Genomic DNA, 25,283 nt, shown 5'->3' on the forward strand with positions numbered 1-25,283 from the left:
GAAGGAAGGAAGGAAGGAAGGAAGGAAGGAAGGAAGGAAGGAAGGAAAAGGCCAGGTTTTACTTACAAGGAGTGGGAGGTGAAGGGTGTCTGGGGAACTAGAGGAATCTTCTGAGTGAGGGATACATCATTTAGGTCTTAGTTAGGGACCATATTGTCCCAGGAAATAAGCACCAAATCAGCCTCTGACAGGAGACCTGCTCCGCCCAAGGCCCCTTGACACTTGGTGGGTCCTGGGTGAGATTGTGCGAGGCAGGGATCTGCGCCCATCCTGTCTCCTCCTCCCTCTGACTGCCTCCTCCCTCTGGCCTCCTCCTCTTCACAGCCTTCCAGCTATACTGGAGGCAGAGTCTTGGTGGAGACTATGCTGGAGCCAGATTCAGCCTTGTCCTGGAGAAGAGGAATTCTGCTTCGGTGACCAAGTGTTGGGGAATAGAAGGACACTAAGCCGTAGCAAGCAGCCAGCTCTTATTTCTCCTTACTCCACCTCCAGGGGTTTCAACAAGCTGTAGAGAGAGCAGGCGCTGGGCTGGCCCATGTGTCTTTCCCAGCGTTTGGGAAATGGGGAGCTCTCCTTATCCAGAGGGGCAGGACATCCCAGCTCCTCAGCCACCTGATTCCTACATCTTTTTGCAGCTTACATCAGGCCACCTGGAGCTCAGTGAGCTGGCTCAGGGGTAGAGGTGGGCACGGGATGTGGGGACTGGTAAATAAAAGGGGCTGCTGGAGAGGGCTGGGATGGCTCTGGATCTCACGGCACTGGTTCCGTTATAGTGAGGTCAGCCGGCGGCGACGGAGATGCCTTGTGCGTTACGGAAGAGGACCTGGTGGGTGATGACGAGGACATGCCGAGCTTCCCGTGCACCCAGAAGGGTAAGGACTCTGGGCTGCCCCTGATCTCCACTCCGGGCTGAGAGATCCCTGTCTCCATCCCCAAGCCAGTGAGAGACGTGTCTCTTTAGGTGGTTTCAAAAGCCTGGGTGTCCTTTCTGCACTGCTTCCTGGATGGTTAAAGGGCAGAGTTCATGGCCCTGGGCGTGCAGTACCAGTGAAGTCAAAGGAGTTTAGAATTTTTTTTTCTTAAAGACATGGTTTTGCTGTGTCGCCCAGGCTGGTATGAGTGGTACAACCATAGATCACTGCAGCCTCAAATTCCTGGGCTCAAGTGTTCCTCCCATCTCAGCCTCCCAAATAGCTGTGACTATAGGCGCACGCCACCATGCCTGGATGAATTTTTTTATTTTTTGTAGATACAGCGGTCTTGCTATGTTGCCCAGACTGGTCTCAAACTCCTGGTCTCAAGTGATCCGCCTGTCTCAGCCTCCCAAATTGCTGGGTTTCCAGGTGTGAGCCACTGCGCTTGGCCTGAAATCAAAGCTTCGCACAAGTGCCACCTGTCTCCTGGGCTCTTCCTGAGACCCATCAGGGATGTCTGCCATCTCCCAGAGCTACATACTCTGTCCCTGGGGCCCATCTTCTAGCTAGCCCAGAGTTGTCTCCTTCATTGTGTCCCATGCTACCTGAACCGCTGTTTGGAGTGGGGCCCGTCAGTGCTTTGGTGCAGGTTAGAGCAGTTGTTCTCAACCTTAGCTCTTCATTACAGTCACCCGTGGATGCATGAGACCAACCCTTGGAAATTCCTATTTGTTTGGCCTGGAGTGGGATCTGGGCATCAGGATTTTTAAGCATCCTAGTACTCAGAATGTGTGGCTACAGTTGAATTCACCTTAGGAATTTGCAGCTGGGCCATCACTGCATTCCCACTGGGTGATGGCCGCCTGCCTGCATATTCAGGAACATCTGGCTCGCTCCTTCCTCCATACCAGTAACTCCACTGGTGGACTGTGACTATTTGTTTGGTTTCCAGTAGAACTTCTGGTTCCCTGAAAAGTTTGGGGACTGGTAACCAACATTCTGGTTTGCCAGAGACTGAGGGGATTCCCAGGGTTTGGGGCTTTCCATTTTCTTTTTTCTTTTTTTAAAATAGAGATGGGATCTTGTTATGTTGCCCAGGCTGGCCTCAAACTCCTGGGCTCAAGTGATCCCCCTGTCTCAGCCTCCTAAAGTGCTGGGATTACAGGCATGAGCCATTGCACCCTGAAGACTCAGTTTTAAAACCTAGACAATCTTAGCAAACCAGGATGATTTGCACCATGCTGAGGAGCTCCCGTGACAGGAGATTTTCAGTGCTAAAACGCAGAAGATCCTGGGCAAGCCCAGACAAGTTGGTCACTCAGTGGGGTCTCAGGCTGGCTGCTCATCTTGTGGGTCATCAGTAGGACCAATGGAGAGGGAAGAGGTGTTGCCCCTCCCCATGGGCCAAATGAAGATGCCATGGAGAGAGATGATGGTAGTGATGGGAGCTGTTCTTTGAAGTCCTGACTCCGTCTCCTGCATTCCAGAAAGCGCCAGCACCTAGAGAAAGGTGGTAGGACAGGTAGAGAATGAGGGTCGAGAACAGCTCCCCTTCTGAGCCTGGTTTAAATGTGATGAGACAGGCCAGAGCAGGAATATGGAACTGACCCTTCAGCTCCGGCCTGGGCCACTGGCCTAAGCCATTGTCTCCTTGTATGCCCTACAGGTCGGCCAGGGCCCCGCTGCAGCCGCTGCCAGAAGAACCTGTCTTTGCACACATCAGTGAGGATTCTTTACCTCTTCCTGGCTCTGCTCCTGGTGGCTGTGGCTGTTTTGGCCTCTCTGGGTGAGTCCAGGGCTTGCCCACCCCGGGCTGTAGTGGGGTGTCTGGTCAGGGATCCGGCACCAAAAGCTCCCCTGCAAAGACAAACACTTGATATCTGTATCCCAGGGCCCAGAGCCAGCATCTTCCTGGCTAGGGGATCTCTATGCCTAATCCAAACTGCAGACACTGACAACTGATGAGCTCTGTGGCCTTGAGGAAGGCACCCGCCTCCGGGGACCCCTGCTGTCCCCTTGGTGTAATGAGATGATACAACCAGGTCAGTGCTTCTCAGTTTCAGCTCCATGTTACAGCCACCTTGGAGCTTTAAAGAATATCGATGTAGGCCGGGCGCGGTGGCTCACGCCTGTAATCCCAGCACTCTGGGAGGCCGAGACGGGCGGATCACGAGGTCAGGAGATCGAGACCATCCTGGCTAACACGGTGAAACCCCGTCTCTACTAAAAAATACAAAAAACTAGCCGGGCGAGGTGGTGGGCGCCTGTAGTCCCAGCTACTCAGGAGGCTGAGGCAGGAGAATGGGGTAAACCCGGGAGGCGGAGCTTGCAATGAGCTGAGATCTGGCCACTGCACTCCAGCCCGGGCGACAGAGCGAGACTCCGTGTCAAAAAAAAAAAAAAAAAAAAAAAAAAAAAGGAATATCGATGTCTGGGCCCCACCCCAATCGTGGAATTAATTCGGTATCTTTCAACTCTCCTGATGGTTCCGTTGTTCACCCAGGATTGAGATCACTGGATTGAGTGACTTCTAAGCCCCCTTCCATGGTCTGTGTGAGTGTTTCTCAAAGAGGCTGGATGCCTACCTGCAGCAATTTCACCTCCAGTATTTGTTAAAATGCAAATTCCTGGGTCTCCCTCAGCCAGACCTGCTGAGACCAAGGAATCTGGGGGGTCCTGCAGGTAAGACCCGGGGATCTGAGGTTTGATTCTTCTCATACACATTAGGGTTTGTAGTAGTTGACCTAGGTCACAGCACACAGCCAGAGGTAGGTCACTTCTGCCTTCCAGATGCTGACAGATTGTGGTAAACTGATTACAACAAATTTGGTGTTTGTAATCCCATTTCACTAAGAGTGCTAGAAGTGCAATCCCATTCCACACTTAGCTTCAAACTTTGAAAATCCAGGCTCTAGTAGGTTTGTTTGTTCCAATCTACTAGATTTTAGAAACAAGGCCGGGAGTAGGGAGAGGCAGTCAAGGCTCCGAGGGGGCGCCCGCTGCTCTCATGCAGACCCTGAGCCTGAGCACATCCCTAAGGAGAGGCGCCTCATCCTGGCCCTGGCTGGAGATATTCAGTTACCAGCCTTCTTAGCTTGAAGGCAAGAGGCCAGCATACTAATGATTTGAATAGACACAAGTCGTCTTCCAGTAATCCAAAGGCATTAATTAATCCAACACAAGCCGAGCACCTGCTCTGTGCCAGGCACTGGGAACACTGAGTTGCGTCAATTACATTTCACCATCAAGAGGCGTGGTTCTTCCCTCTTGTCAGGGGATATTGGAATCCCTTGGAAAGCATTTAAAAATACTAGTGCCAGAGTACCCCCCCCCTCACTCCAGATGAATTAAATCAAAATCTCTGGGTAGGACCCAGGCCTTAGTCATTTATAAATCCCCTCGAGGGTTCCAATGTACAGCTAGATTCAAGGACCAAGGGTTTCAGAACTTCCCAATCCCCTCACCACCTGTCTCTGCTAAATCAATTCGCAGGGTTTGGCCTTTCAGAAAGTGGCCAAAATCCCAGGCCACAGGAGGGAAGGAGCCACGGTCTGCCTATGAGAGGCCGCAAACTTGCTGTCAGAGAACTTGTCAAGATTTCTGGCCACCCCTTTTAGGGCCTCAGCTCACAGCACCCAAGGGACCTGGAGCCATTATCAAAGCTCCAAGAACCATAGGATCAGGCCCAGAGAAGAGCGTAGGCACTAAAGAGTTCCCGAGAGGACGACAGAATGTGAAACACTGTTACATGCATAACGTCCATGAGTCAGCCTGGCAGGCTGGAGCGGGAGGCTGGCCCTACTCCTCGAGGGAGGGAACAGTCCTGGGGAGGGGACAGGATTTGCCCCAAGATCCAGAGTGACTGGACAGAGGATCAGAAGAACCGGGGTGAGGAGTGCGTGTTTGTGAACCATGGGAGAACTTTGGGTTTCCTTTTTTGTTTTTGCCTCCAGCTTGAGTATCCCAAGTCCCTAGATCAGTGTTGGCACCATCCTGGCCTAAATGGCAGGTGCCCAATAATATCTGTTGAAAGAATGACTATAGATGGGTAAAGCATGTGTGTGTGTGTGTGTGGTGTGTGTGTGAGTGTGTGAATAGACTGGTCAATGCTTTACAACCAGGATTGTGATCAAAGTCCAGAGGGTTGGGAAAATCAGTCAGCAGACATTATAAACCAACTCTGTTCATTTTAATCAAGTATTTTTTTTTTTAAATCAAGAGCATACAGGGGGCCAAGAACTATATTCTATACTAGGCAGTATACTGCTTAGTAAAACACAGACCCTGCCTTCATGGAGTTTATAATCTAGAGCTGATTATGGCCATATTTTTCTGTAAAAGGCTACATAGTAAATATTTTAGGCTTTTCAGGTTACATACGATCTTTGTCACAACCAGACTCATTGCAGAGCAAAAGCAGCCACAAGCAGTCTGTAAATGAATAGGGGTGGCTACTCCTGTAAATCAGGCATTGGGCTGGATTTCACCTGCAGGCCGTAATTTGCCATCCCCTGGTTTAGATCACTGATCTCTAAACTTTCTTGACCGTGCATCCCATCAGTAAAAAATTCATTTGAAATGCATCCAAAAATTTACATGGATTGATGAATGGGTGAAAGAGATGGATGAATATAAAATAAATACAGAAACATGCTACTTGTAGAATCTAGGTGATAGGCACATAGGTCTTCACTGTACAAGTCCTTCTATTGTTTGAGAAATTTTTAAATTAAATGTTGGAAAAGAAAAATTTGATAGAGTCACACCTCCAAAATATACCTATTTATTTATAAGTGATACATAAGTACTATTTGCCATATTGTCTGCATTATAAATATAATTTTATAAGGATGAAGAAAAATCATGTCTAGAAAGTAAGTAAAATGGCTTACAAAGAAATTTATAATTATTAAGCGTGAAATGCACAATGAAGAAATAAGCAAGGCCAGGTGCAGTGGCTCATGTCTGTAACCCCAGCACCTTGGGAGGCCAAGGTGGGAGGATCACTTGAGCTCAGGATTTCAAGGCCAGCCTGAGCAACACAGTGAGACCCCACTCATTTCAATTTAAAAAAAATTGAAAATTGACTGGGCATGGTGGCATATGCCGGTAGTCCCGACCACTTAGGAGGCTGGGCTGGGATGATCACTTGAGCCCAGGCGATTGAGGCTGCAGTGAGCCCTTTTCACACCACTGCACTCCAGCCTGGGTGACAGAGCAAGACTCCGTCTCACAAAAAACAAAAAGAAAAAAGAAATGAACAGGTGAATGAATTACATGGAGTGGAGTGAGCCTTGGCTGTTGGCTTGGAAGTAGACTTAATGAAGCATAGGAATAGGAATCAAAGTCACCCAATCTCTCTGTATCTTTGTTCATCTATGCATGAAATCTTAATTGTAGGGAGGCTCAAATGGAATAATAACTATTGTAAACTGTAAAGTGCTTGTCTCATGTAACAGCATGTGCTTATTCCCAAACTCTCTCAACGTGTCGCTGTTACTAATTAAGTAAATCTCCTGACAGCTCTGAGATGTACAGTATTAACTGGAACCTGGAGATTCCAAATAATTTGAAAGCATAGAATTTTGGCGCTGATGAGAGCCTCAGCGTCATCAAGCTCCACATTTTTGTTTTACGTGTGATTGAATTGAGCTCAGGAAAGGGTAACTGACTTGACCAAAGTCACCCGACAAATTGTGATGTAAACTAGGACTAGAAGCTGTGTTACCCAGTGCCCTTGGTGGTGCTAATTCTTTCCCCTTGTACTTGATCTTAAGAGGATCTGTGGGAAACATCTTGCTGAACCTCAGAACAACCCATGCCCTTCCTCACTACCAGGCCCATTCAGGCACCCACTGGAAAAAGCCAGGCGTCCTGCTACTGCCAAGATGTGCTCTAACCACTGGCCAACATGGCCCCCTTAGTAGAGTGCAAGGCTGCCCGTGGGCTATAAATTGGTATAACCTTTTCTGGGCAGCAGTTTGGCAGCTTGTATTAAGGACTTCAAAAATGTTAATACCCTTGGGTCCCATAATTCTACTTTAAGCAATTTATCCCAAGAGAATTATCATATACACACAACCATCATATATAAGGATTATTTCTAGAATTAAGCGTTACTTATATTTATATATCAAGTTTTATTTATGAGCTCAGAAGAGGAGGTACTTTAAGTGTCCCCAACAGTAGGGGATTCATACATAATTGCTGTATTATTTATATAGAGTGCCATGCAGATACCAAAAGTAATGATGTTAAAGTGATTTAACCCTGTATGGAAAAATATCCGTGACATGATACCGATAAAGCAACATCAAAGAAAGCAGATGAGATGTTCAGAGCATCCCAGTTTTGCTTTTGTTGCCTAAGAAAGTACAACAGTCCCTGCTTATCTGCAGTTTCACTTACCCAAGGTCAATCGGCCACATCACGGCTTGATGATCCCCCTTCTGACATACGGTCAAGGTCAGTAGTAGCCCAGCACTAAGTCACGATGCCTATGTCATTCACCTCACTGCATCTCTTCACATAGGCATGGTGTCATCTCATGTCAGCATAAGAACAAGGGTGAGTACGGTACAATAAGATATTCTCAGAGACACAGAGACCGTATTTACATAACTTTTATTATAGCATATCGTTCTAATAGTTCTATTTTATTATTAGCTGTTGTTAATCTCTTATTAGGCCTAATATATAAATTAAACTTTATCTGAGGTATGTATGTATAGGAAAACACATAGTATATATAGGGTTCCATACTCTGAGGTTTCGGGCATCCACTGGGGGTCTTGGAATGTATCCCCTGTAGGTAAGGGGAGAACACTGCATATATCTGTGTAGCTGAAGAATGGTTATCAATGTAAACAAAACTAGAAGAAATACATGAAGACACTGATGGTAGCAATCTTTGGGTGGTAGGAATAAGAATAATTTTTTTAAAAATATTTTTTTCTGAATTTCCCCTGTTCCATTCTATGATCAGGTCCTATTTCTAAAATGTGGGGTGTGGGGTGAGTGATTATGTTTCTACAGGGCCTTGTGGCAAACTCTGGCCATAAGAAGTATCTTCCCTAACCACCACGAAGAAGCCTGAGAGGAGAAGGGTGAAAGGTTTTGGTTGCAGAGGGGCTGATAAACATGCCTTCTCAAGGAATGACTGCTGTTTCTCTGAGCCTAGACCCTGCCCCAGCTTCTCATCTGTTTTCCCTACAGTTTTTAGAAAAGTGGACTCTCTCTCCGAAGACATCTCCTTGACCCAGTCTATTTATGACAAGAAACTTGTGTTAATGCAGAAAAATCTCCAGGGCCTGGGTAAGTAGATGGACTGATGACTGTGATGCAGTGATCATCAAGGTAGGGCAAGGGTACCCTCCCCATACCACAGTGCCCCAGCACCAAGCAACCTTCATCAGCCTTCTAGGCACAGAGGACATCCCCGGCTCCCTGCTCCCTCCCTAGCTGGTTCTCCATCCCCTGGATGTATTTTTAGTAGAGACGGGGTTTCACCATGTTAGCCAGGATGGTCTCGATCTCCTGACCTCGTGATCTGCCCTCCTCGGCCTCCCAAAGTGCTGGGATTAGAGGTGTGAGCCACCACGCCCAGGGTCTACATATATTCAATCTTGCTCCCGCTTATAAGCGAGAGCATGTGGTCTTTGGTTTTCTGTTCTTCCATTAATTTGCTTAGGTCATGCCACAATTCTTGATGTTGTTTATCTCCTGCTTTAATCTGGAACAATCTAAGAGAGAATGAGACAGAAGGAGCAATGATAGAAGGGTTTACAGGGGTATTCTTCTCTGACTCAAACAGAAGATTCTGGTCTGGCACCAATATACGTGGCTATTTGCCAAGCCACTTCTCTGTGCCTCGTTCCTCTTGAGTCACAAGTCAAAAATCCCTGTGCCACCTTCTCTGCAAATTTATTATTGTAAGAGGATTGAATAAGATAACAGATATACAAATATTGGGAGAAATTTTTAAATCAAGTTTAAATGGGAAGTTCCTGGTCACCTAAGAAAAATGAAGAAGATATGTTCTTGAGAATTTGGTGGTGAGAAGGAGAAAATGTCCTAAATGCTACATTTCAGATCAGAGTCAAGATAGTTGGTAAACATGAGATTCCATAGAGGTGGCAAGGCTTTTCCAAGAAGGGATTCGTAACAGGACTTCAGGAAGGAAGCAGGTTTGGGAAGCTACTTACCAATTCCTTATGCTCTGAAATATTTAATTTAAAGAGGAAGCGTCGTACCATGGCCCTTCAGCAACTCAAACTATTGTCCCTTTCCCCTAAAGATCCGAAAGCCCTGAACAACTGCTCTTTCTGCCATGAAGTTGGGCAGCTGGGGCCAGAGATCCGAAAACTGCAGGAGGAGCTGGAGGGAATTCAGAAGCTGCTTCTGGCTCAGGAGGTGCAGCTGGACCAGACCTTGCAGGCCCAGGAGGTACTCTCCACCACCAGCAGGCAGATCTCCCAGGAGATGGGCAGTTGCTCCTTCTCCATCCACCAGGTTAACCAGTCTCTGGGGCTCTTCCTGGCCCAGGTGAGAGGCTGGCAGGCCACCACAGCTGGCCTGGACCTCTCTCTGAAGGACCTCACCCAGGAGTGCTACGATGTCAAGGCTGCAATGCACCAGATCAACTTCACCGTGGGGCAGACTTCCGAGTGGATCCATGGGATCCAGCGGAAGACGGATGAGGAGACCCTGACCCTCCAGAAGATTGTCACCGACTGGCAGAACTACACCCGGCTCTTCAGTGGCCTGCGTACCACCTCCACCAAGACCGGAGAGGCAGTCAAGAACATCCAGGCCACCTTGGGGGCCTCCTCACAGCGCATCAGCCAGAACTCTGAGAGCATGCATGACCTGGTACTCCAGGTCATGGGCTTGCAGCTGCAGCTGGATAACATCTCGTCCTTCCTGGATGACCATGAGGAGAACATGCATGATCTTCAGTACCACACCCACTATGCCCAGAACCGCACCGTGGAGAGGTTTGAGTCTCTGGAAGGACGCATGGCTTCTCACGAGATTGAAATTGGCACCATCTTCACCAACATCAATGCCACTGACAGCCACGTGCACAGCATGCTCAAGTACCTGGATGACGTGCGGCTCTCCTGCACGCTGGGCTTCCACACCCATGCCGAGGAGCTCTACTACCTGAACAAGTCTGTCTCCATCATGCTGGGCACCACAGACCTGCTCCGGGAGCGCTTCAGCCTGCTCAGTGCCCGGCTGGACCTCAACGTCCGGAACCTCTCCATGATCGTGGAGGAGATGAAGGCGGTCGACACGCAGCATGGAGAAATCCTTCGCAACGTCACCATCCTACGAGGTAAGAGCTGGGTCCAGGTAGGGCTGCTACAAAGCTTCCACTGAGGCTTGGTGATCTTGCTGGACACAGAAGTACCTGGTTTTAGGCAAAGTACTAGTGGGCTAACACAATCCTATAGCAAATGCCTAGAGCAATAGGCAGCTTTAAGAAATGTCCTTGCATTAGCCAGGCATGGTGGTGTGTACCTATACTCCTAGCTGCTTGGGAAGCTGAGGCAGAAGGATCACTTGAGCCCAGGAGGTCAAGGCTACAGTGAGCTATGATTGCACCAGTGCAGCCTGGGAGACAGAGTGAGTCCTTGTCAGAAAAAAAAAAAAAAAAAGAGAGAAAAGGAAAAAAAAGGAAAAGAACATCCTTGCAAACCTCTTTTGTAAAGGTATTATGGCTTCTAACTTTGCCTATTACACAAATCTGGACTTTTATATTTAGATTTGTTTAACCATGTCCTAATAGAGAAATAAGCAGATCTTGTGTTTTGAAAACTGTCTCCTCTTTTTTTCTCCCTTCCCACCCCCTCATTAATGCTCCCAACCACCCAACCCTCTGCCCGGGAGGCTGTCACTCTGACACACTCTTCTACTCTCATCTGCCTCATGTCTTCCGTATTTTATCAAGGTTCTCCAGAGAAACAGAATCAATAGTGTATGAGAGAGAAAGAGAGAGAGAGACAGAGAGATCCACAGAAACAGATTCAATAGTGTATGAGAGACAGAGAGAGAGAGATCCACAGAAACAGAATCAATAGTGTAGGGAGAGAGAGAGAGATAGACCCAGAGAAACAGAATCAATAGTGTATAGAGATGATAGATAGATAGATCCAGAGAAAAGAATCAATAGTGTATAGAGATAGATAGATAGATAGATAGATAGATAGATAGATAGATCCAGAGAAACAGAATCAATAGTGTATAGATAGATGGATAGATATATAGATTGATTGATCCAGAGAAACAGAATCAATAGTGTATAGAGATAGATGATAGATATGATAGAGATAGATAGATAGATAGATAGATAGATAGATAGATAGATCGATCCAGAGAAACAGAATCAATAGTGTATAGATAGATGGATAGATACATAGATTGATTGATTGATTGATCCAGAGAAACAGAATCGATAGTGTATAGAGATAGATGATAGACAGATATGACAGAGATAGATAGATAGATAGATAGATAGGATAGAGATAAAGAGATAGACATGAGATAGATAGATAGATAGATAGATAGATAGATAGATAGATAGATGATAGATAGATCCAGAGAAGTAATCAATAGCATATAGAGATAGATGATAGATAGATAGATAGATAGATAGATAGATAGATAGATAGATAGAAGATAGATAGATCCAGAGAAGTAATCAATAGCATATAGAGATAGAAGATAGATAGATAGATAGATAGATAGATAGATAGATAGATAGATAGATCCATCCAGAGAAACAGAATCAATAGGAGAGAGAGAGAGAGAGGTGATAGAAATAGAGATGATAGATAGAGATGAGTTAGGTAGATGATAGATATAGATAGATAGGTAGGTAGATAGATAGATAGATAGATAGACAGACAGACAGACAGACAGACAGACAGACAGACAGACAGACAGATAGATAGATAGATAGATAGATAGATAGATAGATAGATAGATAGATAAATGGTAGAGATAGACGGATAGATGGATATTATAAGGAAATGGCTCCTGTAATTAGAAAGGCTGGCAAGTCCAAAATCTGCAGAGCTGATGTTCCAATTTGAAGACCATCGGGTAGGAAGAATTCCCTCTTACTTGGGGGAGGCTCAGCTCTTTGTTCTATTCAGGCCTTCAACTGATTAGATGAGCCCGCCTACACGAGGGAGGGCAATCTGCTTGACGCAGGCTACCTATTTAAATGTTAATCTTATCCTAAAGCACCCTCACAAGGAAGGCTCCAGAATTATATTTGACCAAGTATCTGACCTAGTCAAAGTGACACATAAAATTAACCATCACAAGCCCACCCCTTGTCAACTTGGCACCTGTACACATCTCCTTAAACCACACTTAATCTCCAAATAAAGACAACAGTAAGGTCATAATTCCACCTAATGTGATACAACTCTCCTGTGTACAACCAAACACACACACACACTTTTCCCTGAAGAGGAGTTAAAGTCCTTGAGTGAATTTTATTCTTTTGCTTATACCCTGTAACTTAAATAATATGATGTAAAGTTAACAACATTTAACTATGCTATAAAGTAGATACATGTTATTTTACACAATAAGGGAATAAGAGAAGACAGAAAACAAAATTGTTGGCTATACACACACACAGAGATATATTCATTAAAAACATAAGGAGGATTGATTACATTCAGAATGTCTGAATGGAGAAATAAAATAAAATATAAGGAGGACGTACCATAACCATGACAGTCCTTGTTGCTGTCATTGGTCGTATGGTTGTAGCTGGTATTCATCACCACCTTCTTCTATTCCCCATTCTGTATTCCCTTTGTCTTCAGCAAGCCCCTCATCTGGTCCTGGCTCTTTACTTGCTGGGGTGATCTAAACCTTCTCCCCTGAAGGGTCTGGGCTATAGTATTTCTACCTGGGTGGGATTGTTGAATATTCCATTGACCTTAATCACAGGGCTTGGTAATACTGTGGGACACCCCATGGGATCTCCTGTATTCCAGACATCCCCTTCCTTACTTCCATCATGGAGTAGTAGTCCAATTTCCCCTTGGCAGTCAGGATCCAGTCACCCACACCAGCACAGAAACTCTCTATTTTGCTTGTTGATTCAGAGGCATGTGGAGCCCAAAGTGGCCAGGTGGCAGTCTTAACTTCCTGTTCAATGGAATCATGCTTGTGTCTCCTGGTGGCAGCATTCCTCCGTTTGGAACTAGATCTCTGTCTCAGCAGGACATAAGATCATAGGAACAGGAAGCAAAAATTTTCTGGTGGGTCACCAGTATGAGAATAAGAGTGCCACTGCCATTAACTCACCTTGATTTCTGGACCTGTGAGTCTGACTTTGGGAGAAACACCACTACGTATTGGATGCTGATTGAGAGCATATACAGCCTCCTGGAGAACCATTCCTAAGCCCCGCAAGGTACTGCCACCTAGCTGGTGCTGTAACTGAGTCTTCAAAAGGCCATTCCACTGTTTTATCAAGCCAGCTGCCTCAGGATGGTGGGAACATGATAAGACCAGTGCATTCCATGCCACATTGCCACACTTTGTCTGCTGTGAAGTGAGCTCCTCAGTCAGGAGCAATGCTGTGTGAATACTGTGACTGTGGATAAGGCATTCTGTGAGTCTACGGAGGGTAGTTTTGACAGAAGCATTGTGTACAGGGAAGGCAAATCTATATCCAGGGCAAGCGTCTCTTCTGGTAAAAATATTGTCCTTTCCATGATGGAAATGATCCAGTGTAATCAACCTGACACCAGGTAACTGGCAGATTACCCTGGGGAATGGTGCCATGTCAGAGACTCAGTGTTGGTTTCTGCTGCAGCAGAGTGGGCATTAGCAGTGGCTGTAGCTGGGTCAGCCTTGGTGAGTGGAAGTCCATGTTGCTAAGCCCATGGATAACCTCCATCCCTGCCACCATGCACACTTTGTTCATGAGCCCACTGGGCAATGACAGTGGTGGTGGAGAAGGAGGCTGACTGGTATCCACAGAATAGGTCATGCTATCCACCCGATTATTAAATCCTCTCCTGCTGGGGTCACCCTTTGGTGAGGATTCACGTAGGATGCAAATAGCTTCAGTATTTTTGCCTCTTCGGAGAGGCCCGTCCACAGACCTCTTCCGTAAATCTTCTTGTCACCAGTTTTTCAATCGTGTTCCTTCCACATCCCTGACCATCCAGCCAAACAATTGGCCGCAGCCCATGGATCAGTACATAGTCACACATCTGACCATTTCTCCTTCCAAGTAAAATGAACAATCAGGTTCACAGCCCAAAGATCTACCCACTGGGAGGCTTTCCCTTTCCCACTCTCCTTCAGGGATGTCTCAGGAAGGGGCTGCAGGGCTGCAGTTGTCCATTTTCAGGTGGTACCTACATATCCTGCAGAACCATCTGTAAATCAGGCCTGAATCTTCTCTTCCTCCACCAACTGATTATATAGAACTCCCCATGAGGCCACAGGTGCAGGCTGGGAGAGAGAAGATAGGATAGCAGGAGCGGGACCTCAGGGCATTTGGGCCACTTCTTTATGTAACTTACGTGTGCCTTCAGGGCCTGCTCAGGCCAGATCACATGTATATACCACTTCCATTCGATGATAGAGTATTGCTCTGCACACCCAACTTTATGAATTAGTGGATCAGCTACTACCCAGTTTATGATTGGTGACTCAGACCACTGGTCACTTGGTGGCCCATGGTTAAGTGTTTAGTCTCCACCAAGGCCGAGTAGAAGGTCAAGAGCTGTTTCTGAAAAGGAGAGTGGTTATCTGTGGAGAATGGGAGGGCTGTTTCAAAATCCTAAGGGATAGTGCTTTGATTCACCTACAGGGGACTGCCAAGGGCTCCACACAGCATCCTTATCTGCCACTGACTCCTCAAGCACCACTGGATCTGCTGGGTCCTATGGCCCAGGCAGCAAAGCAGCTTGCATGGCAGCCTGGACCTGTGGCAGAGCCTTCCCCTGTTCTGGGCCCCACTCAAACAAGAAGCTTTTCAGGTCACTTGGCAAATGAGTAGAAATACACACTCCAATGATGAATATGTTACCTCCAAAGTCCAAATCAGCCCATTAGGCATTGTGCCTTCTTTTTAGTTTTAGGAGGGGCCTGATGCAACAACTCATCCTTCACCTTAGAAGGGATATCTGTCTCCACATACCTATACCACCCAACCTCTGGAAATTTCACTGAGATGGAAGGCTCTCGAATTCTCATCAAATTTATTTCCTGTCCCCTGACATGGTAACAGAAATCTTCCCAGAGTATTTCACCTAAAATATGTATGTGCATGACCTCTAGGGCACAATGTTCCAGGGAAGGGCATTAGTAAATAGTTCTTATGGTTCAAGATGTGTGGTTTCATTGAGTTCAACCTAAGAACAAAGGCAATTTAAAGCTTTCCTGATTACAATGCCCATTTACAAACTTTGTTTTATTTCAGCCTCACGACAACTCTTGCATGGTAAACAAGGCAGATGTTGGTGACTCTATTTATAGAAAAGTAATCTGAGGATAGGGTAGGGAGTTTAAAGGAATAAGCACAGGGTCACTCTGATTTAAAATCCTGACCGCTCCCCAATGCTCTGAAATGTACACAATCCAGTGCCCATCCAGGAAAGGAGATGCCCAGAGCATGAGTTTGTAGATGCCAACAAGACATTTCTGCTCAGGTCCTGCTAAGCTATAGGGTGTTGGGCAGGGAGTGGGGAAGAGGGAGATGGCACCAAAAGTATTGACAGGGGAACCTTTCTATGTGTAACCAATGGTACTCTTGGAAGTTTACATTTGCTGCTGTACTAGTCATGCATGGAGTTTTCATGCGTGGAGTTCCATGACTAGGAGTCCTAGTCATGCGTGGAGAGCAAAACGGGGCATCTGTTTGAGCTATACCTGAGTCTTGGTTCAACGTCTGCACATTTGTTTGAATTGTGTCTATTGGCCAGCCCCTCTCTGGTTGTTAAAGTCACCACATGTAAAATCTCTCACATCTGAAAGCAAATTTCAGGGACACAATGCACGTCTCTTTCTCTGGGGACCTGGTCACTCATTCATTCATCCAGAGACAGGCACAGACAGGCTGGGACACAGGAGCTGGCAATGAGGTCTCCAGTGGGCCGGAGTTGAGTGGCTATCTGGAATAAAGGGAGGGATTGCAGTGGCGGGAGCTGTGTGGAAGGTGCTAGGTCCTGATGGAAGAGTTGGAACTCTGAGACTGCACAGGCAAGAAGCCTGGCTTCTGATGTGCTCTGGATCTTTAGGCAGAATCGCTTCATCCCTCCAGGGCTCTGCTTCATTCTTTTGTAAATGAAGGGGTAAGACCAGCTGATCTCTGAGATTCCAGCTCTAATTAATTCTAAGCCCCCATTTACTCAATAGAAAGACTGTGGTGCTTTCATAGTGTTTGTGCCTCTCATAAAATATTTATCTCCTCCTACTCTGTAGGGTAATTTCAGTGTCTGTGCTAGACAGTGTCCGTGCTAGGACTATCATTTGGGAATTGTAGACTAAAACCATCATAACTTATTAGCTAAATGACCTGGGGCGGGGCTTTTGGCTACTTTCTTTCTTTTTTTTGTAGAGACACGGTCTCATTTTGTTGCCTAGACTGGTCTCAAACTCTTGGGCTTAAGCAATCCTCCCACCTTTGGCCTCCCAAAGTGCTGGGATTACAGGCATGAGCCATCACACCCAGCCACACTTTGAACTCAGTTTCTTCATCTGCAAATAGAAATATTAATGCCTTTCCTGCCTGTATCCCATAGGGTAATTGTGAGGATCAGTGTTCACAATGGGTGTGAACAAGTTCCTGTAAAATATGAAAGGGTGCCCTGCATAAAGGATTATTATGATGATAAATTGCTTAGAGACCTAGGCTCCTTGTGTTACTCATCGAGGACCCAGCAGAGTGCTTGGCTCTTGGAAAGTACAAGAAATGTTTGCTCAGTGAACAAATAAGTGAAAGTGTGAACAAAAGGTAGAAGCCCAAGATGGGCAAGATACAAAGGGATTCAATCTGCAAATGTGTTCTATAAGCACCACCCTCCATCCTTCTTCCACACTGAAGTGTTCAGGAGTTTACATGTGAAGGAGGAAAAAGCAGACTGTCACATCATTCTGCTGTTCAGGCCCAAGGAGCAACCTGCGGAGGTGACAATGAAGAGGGTTTGGTGGCCCTGACCCAGTTTTTGTTCTCTCAGCGCTGTGATGCTGCTGAAAACTCCACTCAGCTTCTCAGCCTAATAGCTGCAGCCTTTTGTTGGTTTCTAAGCCTCTCTGCCCAAACCAATCACAAATCCACAAATGCCTGGAGAGGAAAAGATGTCAGGCTGACTTCAACGAGGCCTCTCTTCTCCGGGACCTTGGCCCTTGGTATCCCTCCAAAGCCTCCAGAAGGATGTTTTGGTCTTTCTCTAACCGCTCTGTTTGTTCTCCGTGGGAGGTTGAATCTGTCATAAACTAGTCCATCGTAAGCTGAAGTAGAAGCCCATGGGCATGTTTTTAACAGCCCTCAGTTGGCAACAAGCAGGTTTGAGAGTCCCTGAGCCAGGCCAATATTCTCATGAAGCATAGGGGAGCCTGAGCCCAAGCCACCCGCTTTGCTAATATGAGAGCTGGGACTCAAACACTGGGCACCCGATGTCCATGCCAATGTGCCTCCCACAGCACCAGGCCAAGCCCTCCAGAGGCACCCCTTTGTTTTATTTTCTTCTGTCCTTGTAAGCCGGCCAGTTGCCTCTGACCATAAGATGTACTGTGGGTTCCTCCTGGGCCATGCACTGCCCCTCCCATGGGTGGGCAGTGCTGATGCCCCAAGACACTGGGCACTCTGCTCACCCCACCCCCTCCTCCCTATCCCAAGCGCAGACCACAGAGCCAGCCACTCCATGGTCCCAGACGTGAGGTCAGCTGTGGCTGGACCCTAATGAGCCTGGAGAGCCTGATTACAGTCTGTGGCTTCCTGAGTAATCATGGCCGCCCCCCTCCACCGGACTCCAGGGTGCGCCGGTCCCTCTCCTTCCCACGCACCTCAGCCACTGCTGCCCGTCTTCCCTGGTGGCCTGAAGTGCCTTCCCTCAGCTCAGAGCAGCCACTAGCCCTCCTCTAGCCCTTCTCTCCTCTGCCCCTCACCCCTGCCTTGTTACTGGCAAGATCAGTGGCACCCCGGCCTGGAGGGTCCTTGGTCAGTCTCTGGCCACATTCCTTGCCCCCACACTAACTACTAAACTACAGTTGTTGACTTCCTCCCTAGCCAGACCAGGTCACGCCTGCTGTCAGTCCTCTGCCTGCATGACTCATGGCTGGCCTGGAGGGCAGGTGGGGCCCTGCTCACCTAAGGAAGGCAGCCTTCTGAGTCCCCTTTTCAGTCAGTGGGGACCCCGAAGCACTCTTTAGAAAAAGGCTCTGGGGTCCTCCTCCTCCAGGCAGTGCCTAGGATTGCAGCCTCTCCCTCCTCCAGGCAGCACCCAGGCCTGGAGGCCCCGGCAGTGCTGGGAGTGACACAGGAGCCAAGGTAGCAGCATGGGGGAAGGAGCTTGGGTCTCAGAGCCTTTCGGGCCTGGACTAGAATCCTGATCCCAGCGCTGTGGTCTTCAGCACGTGGCCAACTGCTGCACCTGCCCTGTCATCTGTAAAACGGAGCAACAGCCTCCTGCCTGGGACATAGCAGACACTCCGTTGACGAAGTTGGCAAATGTCAGTGCTCTCATGTCCCTCCCTTCTCCACCCTGTGGGAGATTCGAGAAGGCACGGAGCAGGCAGAGAGTGAGCAGGGCTGACTACGGCACACCAGCACCGAGCAGCTCCGTCTGCCAGCCGTGACACAGGCGGCGAGGGAGGCTTCTGTCGGCACCACAGGCACCTGTCAGTAGCCCACGCGGAGGCCCACAAGATGTAGACAGGCCCCCAATAACATCGTCCACTCTATCTTCTCACAGCCACTGCCTGGAACACCTCCCACCCCCATCTGGGTTCTCAGAGATGGCGTCAGCAGCAGCAGCTGTGGCTTAGGGGTGGATATAGAGAGGGAGGGAACCCTTCTCCCTGCATCCTCCCTCCACTCACGCTAGGCTGCAGCTCCTGGGCAATGAAGGGAATGATATGACTGAGGCTTCTGCACAGACATCCACCAGCAGCATGTGGACGCTTGGGCCTCCACACCTAGGGAAAGACTCCCCAGAGCTTCCCAGGAAAGAGGAGCTGGAGGGGGCTGCTGGGGAGGAGGGAGTGTTTTTTCTCCTTTGCTGCTGGCATAGAATCCCTTAGAAATCACAGATATTGGCCAGCTGGGATGGCTCATGCCTGCAATCCCAAAACTTTGGGAGGCCAAGGCAGAAGAATCACTTGAGCCCAGGAGTTCGAGACCAGCCTGGGCAACATAGTGAAACCCCATCTCCCCCAAAAAAATAAAAAAATCAGTTGGCCTGGTGGCAGGTGCCTGTTGGAGGATCATTTGGGCCCAGGAGTTCAAGGGTGCAGTGAGCTGTGATTATGCCACTGCATTCCAGCCACAACAGAGCAAGACCCTGTCTCTGAAAAAGGAAGAAATCCTCACAGCTGGCTGCTGTGTTCTTAGGGACCAGGGAGGCGAGGTTGTCCACCAAAGATGATGGCATAGAAAGGAATGGAGTTCTGGAAGAAGGTGAGGGGGCCCCAGCTGTGTGTGGGTGCAGGGCAGGGTGTCCTTGTCCCAACAAGTCTTCTCAGGCTTTTCCTGAGCCAAGGCTGGAGATGGGGATTGTGAACTTGTCCACCCAGAAGGTGAGAGTGGAGAGAGTGGAGTACCAGGGAGCAGGGGACCAGCCCTGGGGGAGAAGTGAGCCCAGGAGGAGTCGGGGCAGAGGAAGGAGGCAAGTGCCCACCCCGACAGGGAGGAGGGAGTGGCAGGAGAAAGGGTCACGGAGCTGCAGGGCCCTTGGAAGCTGAGTGAGCGCACGATCTTGTGGATGAAATCTGAGTTTTGGAACAGGACAGTGTTGCCAGTGTTGCCACACCACCGACATCTTCGGGAGGCCTCTCCGCCTCTGTATGGCTCTCTGCTTTTCCAAACCGCAGCTGGCCCAGGCGCCAGGAGCAGAGGTAGGGTGAAGACAGACGCTATGGCTCTGCTGGTTCCCTGCAGGTCCTGCCAGGGTGGGGAGGTGGCTCCTGTGCAGGCGTCAGCCTGGGCCCGTGGCACTCTGGCTGCCAAGCTGCCAGGAGCTCCTGCAGGCCAAGGGCAGCTCCTGCCTCCCGGCTTCTCTGAGGCCAGGCTGCTGCCACTGCTGCTGGTCACCCTTCATCATTGGCTAACTCAACAATGGAATCTCAGCCTTGCTGCTGGCAGGCCACATGAGCCATGCAGGGCCACATCCCCATGGCGGGAAGTGGGCAAGGGCAGGTGGTGTCAGGGAACTGACTGGAAGGTTTTTATTGGCTCTGGTGGGGCTGGCTCTGTCTGGGCTTTGGTTTCCAGTTTAGGTCATAATAGAGGACGTATTCACTGACTCTGCTCCACTTAGAAACACTCTGGGAAGAAAACAGAGAGGGGCACAGCAGAGGGCTCAGGTAGCATCAGCCAGGATGAAGGGGCCTGTGCCACAGAATTGGATACGGCAATGGAGGGCTCCCAGCTCCCAGCATGCAGAATCCCTTCCCCCGAGAGGCCCACTTTCTGCCTTGTGTCCTCAGGGTTGGCACAGCTATGAGGGGTGGAGACTCTCAGACCCACACAGCCAGAAGGACGTGAGGTCATCAGACCCCTGTCCTGGGCGCTAGACAGGGCTTTTTAAGGAAGGGCCGTATCTTCATCTTGGCATCTCCCACAGGCTCTCATGCAGAGCCAGGCTCGAAGGAGGGTCCACGGCTGCTTGGTGAATCACCCTCTTCAAGCACATACTGAGTTTTCCTGACTGCATGCCAGGCTCTCTGTGTCCAGGGCTGGGATGTGAGCCGTGGCTCCTGCCATCTTCCTGGGGCTGCACAGTCTAGCAGGGCCCGCCAGATAGTATCCAGTGTTCGCTTTCACTGTGCGGTGACTTCTCTTTCTATGTGTCAATGAAAAGACTCACAACGTAGTAGCCTTAAGAGCTCAGTGAAGAGGCTGGGTGATCAGGGTGGGCTTCCTGGAGGTACTCACCTTTTTCTGGGCTGTCACTGTGCCTGCTTACTCACACTGGGACACACCTGTTTCTCATGCCGCACTTTCTTGGTTTTCTCCTCCATGTGACCTGACTCCAACCCTGTTCCCAAATGTCTGAGAAGTCATGGGGGTGGGGTAGGGGTGAATACAGTGGTCAAAGACCATGCATGAGAAGGAGGTCAGACCGGCCTCAGAGCAGGACAGGCAATCCTGGACAACATTGGCCCCTTTTTAAAGCTGACCAGCCCCTCGGTCCCTAACCTTATTGTGTGTGTGGAGCTATCGGCAAGCCTTGCAGTGAGAAATGAGTGTCTGCTGGGCTTGTCCAGCCCTCAGGCTGTCGCCGTGCCCGCTCTGCTCGTGGGCGAGCCTTGGGTGGGGAGCCCCTCAAAGACTGACCTCTCCCATCTTCTCTCCAACCTCAGGTGCCCCCGGCCCTCCAGGACCAAGAGGACTCAAAGGAGATATGGGCGTGAAAGGGCCTGTTGGCGGCAGAGGCCCGAAAGGAGACCCTGGCAGCTTGGGCCCCCCGGGATCCCAGGGTCCTCAGGGGCAACCTGGAGAAGCCGGGCCTGTGGGAGAGAGGGGCCCTGTTGGCCCTCGAGGGTTCCCAGGCCTCAAAGGCTCAAAGGGCAGCTTTGGAACAGGAGGGCCAAGAGGACAGCCAGGCCCAAAAGGGGACATAGGGCCCCCAGGGCCAGAAGGGCCCCCAGGGTCTCCAGGGCCCTCAGGGCCTCAGGGAAAACCGGGCATCGCAGGGAAGACAGGGTCACCAGGCCAGCGGGGAGCCATGGGGCCTAAGGGTGAACCAGGGATCCAGGGTCCCCCTGGTCTCCCCGGGCCTCCAGGCCCACCAGGAAGCCAGAGCTTCTACTGAGGAGGGCTGGGGTGGAGACACTGTCACACAGAATGCCGGAGGGGCACAGAGCAGATCCAGGCCCCAGAAAGGCTCACCTACAGACAGTTGTGGTCCTCTGATTCCAACGAGGGGGTTCCCCAGGGCTGACCCTGCAGCTTTGGGCTCCCCCTTAGTAACTGTACCATAGGAAAGCAGCCCCTACTCACACATGCATGCACACATGCACAAAAACGCATGCACACACACACATGCACACATACACACATGCATGCACACATACACACATACACATGCATGCACACGCACACATGCAGAACATCCAGGCACACACGCATGCACGTATACACATGCATACACACATGCACACATAAACACACGTGCACGGTACACATGCAGGCACACATGCACACATATGTGTACAGGCACACATGCACACACACACATGCGCGCGCACAAACACACATATACACATGCACATACACAGATTTTTCTGCTGGCCAGGTGGGCCAACTGGGTTTCCCTGGCTGGGCAGGAGGAGAGGGCAGAGGAAGACCCCCCTCTCCTGTGACTGAGCCTGCCAGGGAGGCAGCTACCTCGGGAGGAAGATCTCACATCTGTCTCTGGGCACCCATGCTGACCAGCAGTTTCCCAGGGCTCCCCGGGGTTAAAAAGCCCCAAGGAAACCTTTGCGGGTGGGCGTTACTGCCAAAACTCCAGAGGCAAGGTGGACCCGGCAACCCCAGACCCTCCCCACAAGCAAGGGAACAGCATACCTGGGAGCTGTCCCTGTCTGTCACAGCACAGTGGGGCCACGAGGCCGACATTCTCTGGCCTTGCACACAGCGCCCCCTGAGAAGTTCAACATTTATTTCTTTACATGTCCAGAAAATTCCTCAATTCATCCTTGCCTCTGCCCTTCAGGAGCAGCCCGGAAGGAATCCAAGCAGGAGTTTCATCTGTACGGGGGCACTCTGTAGGCCCTGAAACACTGGGCCTGAGTGGAGATGGGAGACAGAGGCAGGCCAGAAGGTTCTCTCTGCACAGCTGCCTCCCTTGCTCTCTCTGAGGCTGGCCTGCCCCATTCCCCAAGGGAGTTCTGCTGGAGTGGTGGGGAGGAACAAGCTGCAGAAGGGCCAACCCCTTGCAACAGGGCAGCTCTCACCTCCCGCACCCAGCTCTCCTGATCACAGCTGTGTGCCGACATTGTCCCACCAGGACCCACAATGGCCCGAGCCCTCTTTTCATGGGCAGCCAGCTGGGCTAGGAGTGGGAAGGGCCTGGACACCCACAGAGGCCCCCCGTGTCATCACTCCTTGGCACCCACCAACTTCCTGCACACACTGGCAGAGAGGGGCGCTGGGAAGTCACCCCGCAGGGTGGAGGTCTCCTGTTGGCTACACTTGCTCTAAAGCTGCTTTGCCTTTATGTTCAAACAGACTCAGACCCCCTGTCCCACCCAGGGTGAGGGCATAGAGTTTCTCCTTCCCAACACAGACCCAGAGAACAGCCCTTCCCTGCCCAAAGCCTTTCTGCACCTTCCTGACTGTCCTGGATGTGCAACTGGTTTGCACCACACACCCCATGGCCATGTAACTCTCCTGTCCACATATGTAATACCATGCTGCATAGTATTACTGACTCAGTAAACAGCTATTTCCAGGAGTGAGGTGTCTTTGAGTCCTTTCTGCCTGACTTGGGGGCATGATGCCTTCAGGGCTGCACTCCAGGTGAGCCTCTGAAGGAGAACCAGTGACAAGGGTCCCCCAGAAATTCGATCTCACTGTGGAGTTGGGTCTAACCTCATTTTCGAAACACTGAGTTTGGCCAAGGACCAAGAGCATCTGAGGGAATTACCTGGAGAGAGCAGGAACAGAGCAGGAAATGGTAAGCCCCGTGCATCTTGCAGCTTGGCCCTGGAGCTCTTTGGCTAAAACAAGATTAGAAAACAGGGCAGGCCTGGACATGTGAGTGACACCTCCTGCTTCTGGCTTTTGTCTCCAAGACAAGGAGATAGAACAGGAAAGGAGGCAGAGACCAGGCCAGACCTGCCCCAAGGGGCCTGGCTTGGCAGGGTCTGCGGATTACGGAAGAGGACAGCCGGATCTTCTGTGAGTCGGCACAGCAGCTTCACTTACTGGCAAAATAGATGTGACCTAGTGCAAGCCTGGGGCCCTGTTTTTTGTTTTTGGATTTGTTTGTTTTTTTTTTTTTTTTTGGTGGGTTGGTGCTTAGTTGAGGAAGTGAGCAAAAGGGCATGGGAGTGAGGATGGGGCCAAACATGGCTGCCTCACATGGACCTCACCGCTTCCTCTGTAGTGTGTAGCATGAGGTCCCTCCTCCCTACTGACACCTGAGATGTCCGCAGCACCTGACCATATTCAACACACCATAAACGTCAGCCATTGTCACGGTGGTCCTTATTATATGGGTGAAGAGCCTCCTGGGCCACAGTGGGTGTGCTCTGTGCTCCTCTGCAGGTGAGTGGCCAGCACACCAGCCCCTGCATGTCTCATTTCACACTCCCTGAACTGTGAGAGCTGGGAGGGATCGGGGACGGGGGGGTCTGAAGCTCAAGTCTTACTTCTCATGGGACAAACCAAGGACTGAGAGCAGTTGGAGGGGTTTGCTGCACATCTGGGGCTGGAACTCTGGTCTGGTGTCTCTGGCTAGTGGTAGATCCAGTTCTCAGGCTACTTTCCTATTGGTGAGGGTCCTCAGGAGGCCTCTTACCACATATTTCTTGGGAAGTGTTCCTGCCCCAGTGAAGTCTGAACCCACATTGAGTGGTAACAGCCAGTAGAATTTCAGTCCCCAGATTAGAAGCCGAGCCTTCACCATTGGGATGATTTTAATTCCCACCAGACTTGCAAAGCCCTGAAGTCACTCCTGGGCCTCCTTTTTTTTTTTTTTTTTTTTTGAGATGGAGTCTTGTTGTGTCATCAGGCTGGAGTGCAGTGGCGTGATCTTGGCTCTCTGCCTCCTGGGTTCAAGCGATTCTCCTGCCTCAGCCTCCTGAGTAGCTGAGACTACAGGCATGTGCCACTATGCCCAGCTAATTTTTGTGTTTTTAGTAGAGACAGGGTTTCACCATGTTGGCCAGGATGGTCTTGATCTCTTGACCTCATGATCCACCCACCTTGGCCTCCTAAAGTACTGGGATTACAGGAGTGAGCCACCGCGCCAGGCTGCCTGGGCTCCTTCTAAGGAGAGCAGGGGCTTTTTGGAAACCACAGACCTGGCCCATGTCCTTTGAGTGCCTCTAAAAACCCCAGGCCGGCTCACTCATTTCACCCCGGCGACCTCACTACCTCTCCAACCCAGGCAGGACAAGGGGCTGGGCAAGCCTTCTGCCCTCCCTCCAACT

General features: G+C 49.7%; 1 protein-coding gene across 1 annotated transcript in view; it reads left to right on the forward strand.

Annotated features, from left to right (window-relative positions):
- The window catches only part of SCARA3 (scavenger receptor class A member 3), a 38,541-nt gene extending 14,960 nt beyond the window's left edge, over positions 1–23,581 (forward strand). Inside the window, exons 2-6 of the mRNA XM_025393233.1 lie at positions 774–872; positions 2,581–2,700; positions 8,130–8,228; positions 9,211–10,254; positions 21,486–23,581. Of these exons, the coding sequence (XP_025249018.1) occupies positions 774–872; positions 2,581–2,700; positions 8,130–8,228; positions 9,211–10,254; positions 21,486–21,937 (1,814 nt within the window). The 3' untranslated portion in view covers positions 21,938–23,581. The remainder of the gene's footprint in view (positions 1–773; positions 873–2,580; positions 2,701–8,129; positions 8,229–9,210; positions 10,255–21,485) is intronic.
- The last annotated feature ends 1,702 nt before the right edge of the window (positions 23,582–25,283 follow it).

The sequence above is a fragment of the Theropithecus gelada genome, chromosome 8 (assembly GCF_003255815.1).
Source record: "Theropithecus gelada isolate Dixy chromosome 8, Tgel_1.0, whole genome shotgun sequence".
NCBI classification, from domain to species: domain Eukaryota; kingdom Metazoa; phylum Chordata; class Mammalia; order Primates; family Cercopithecidae; genus Theropithecus; species Theropithecus gelada.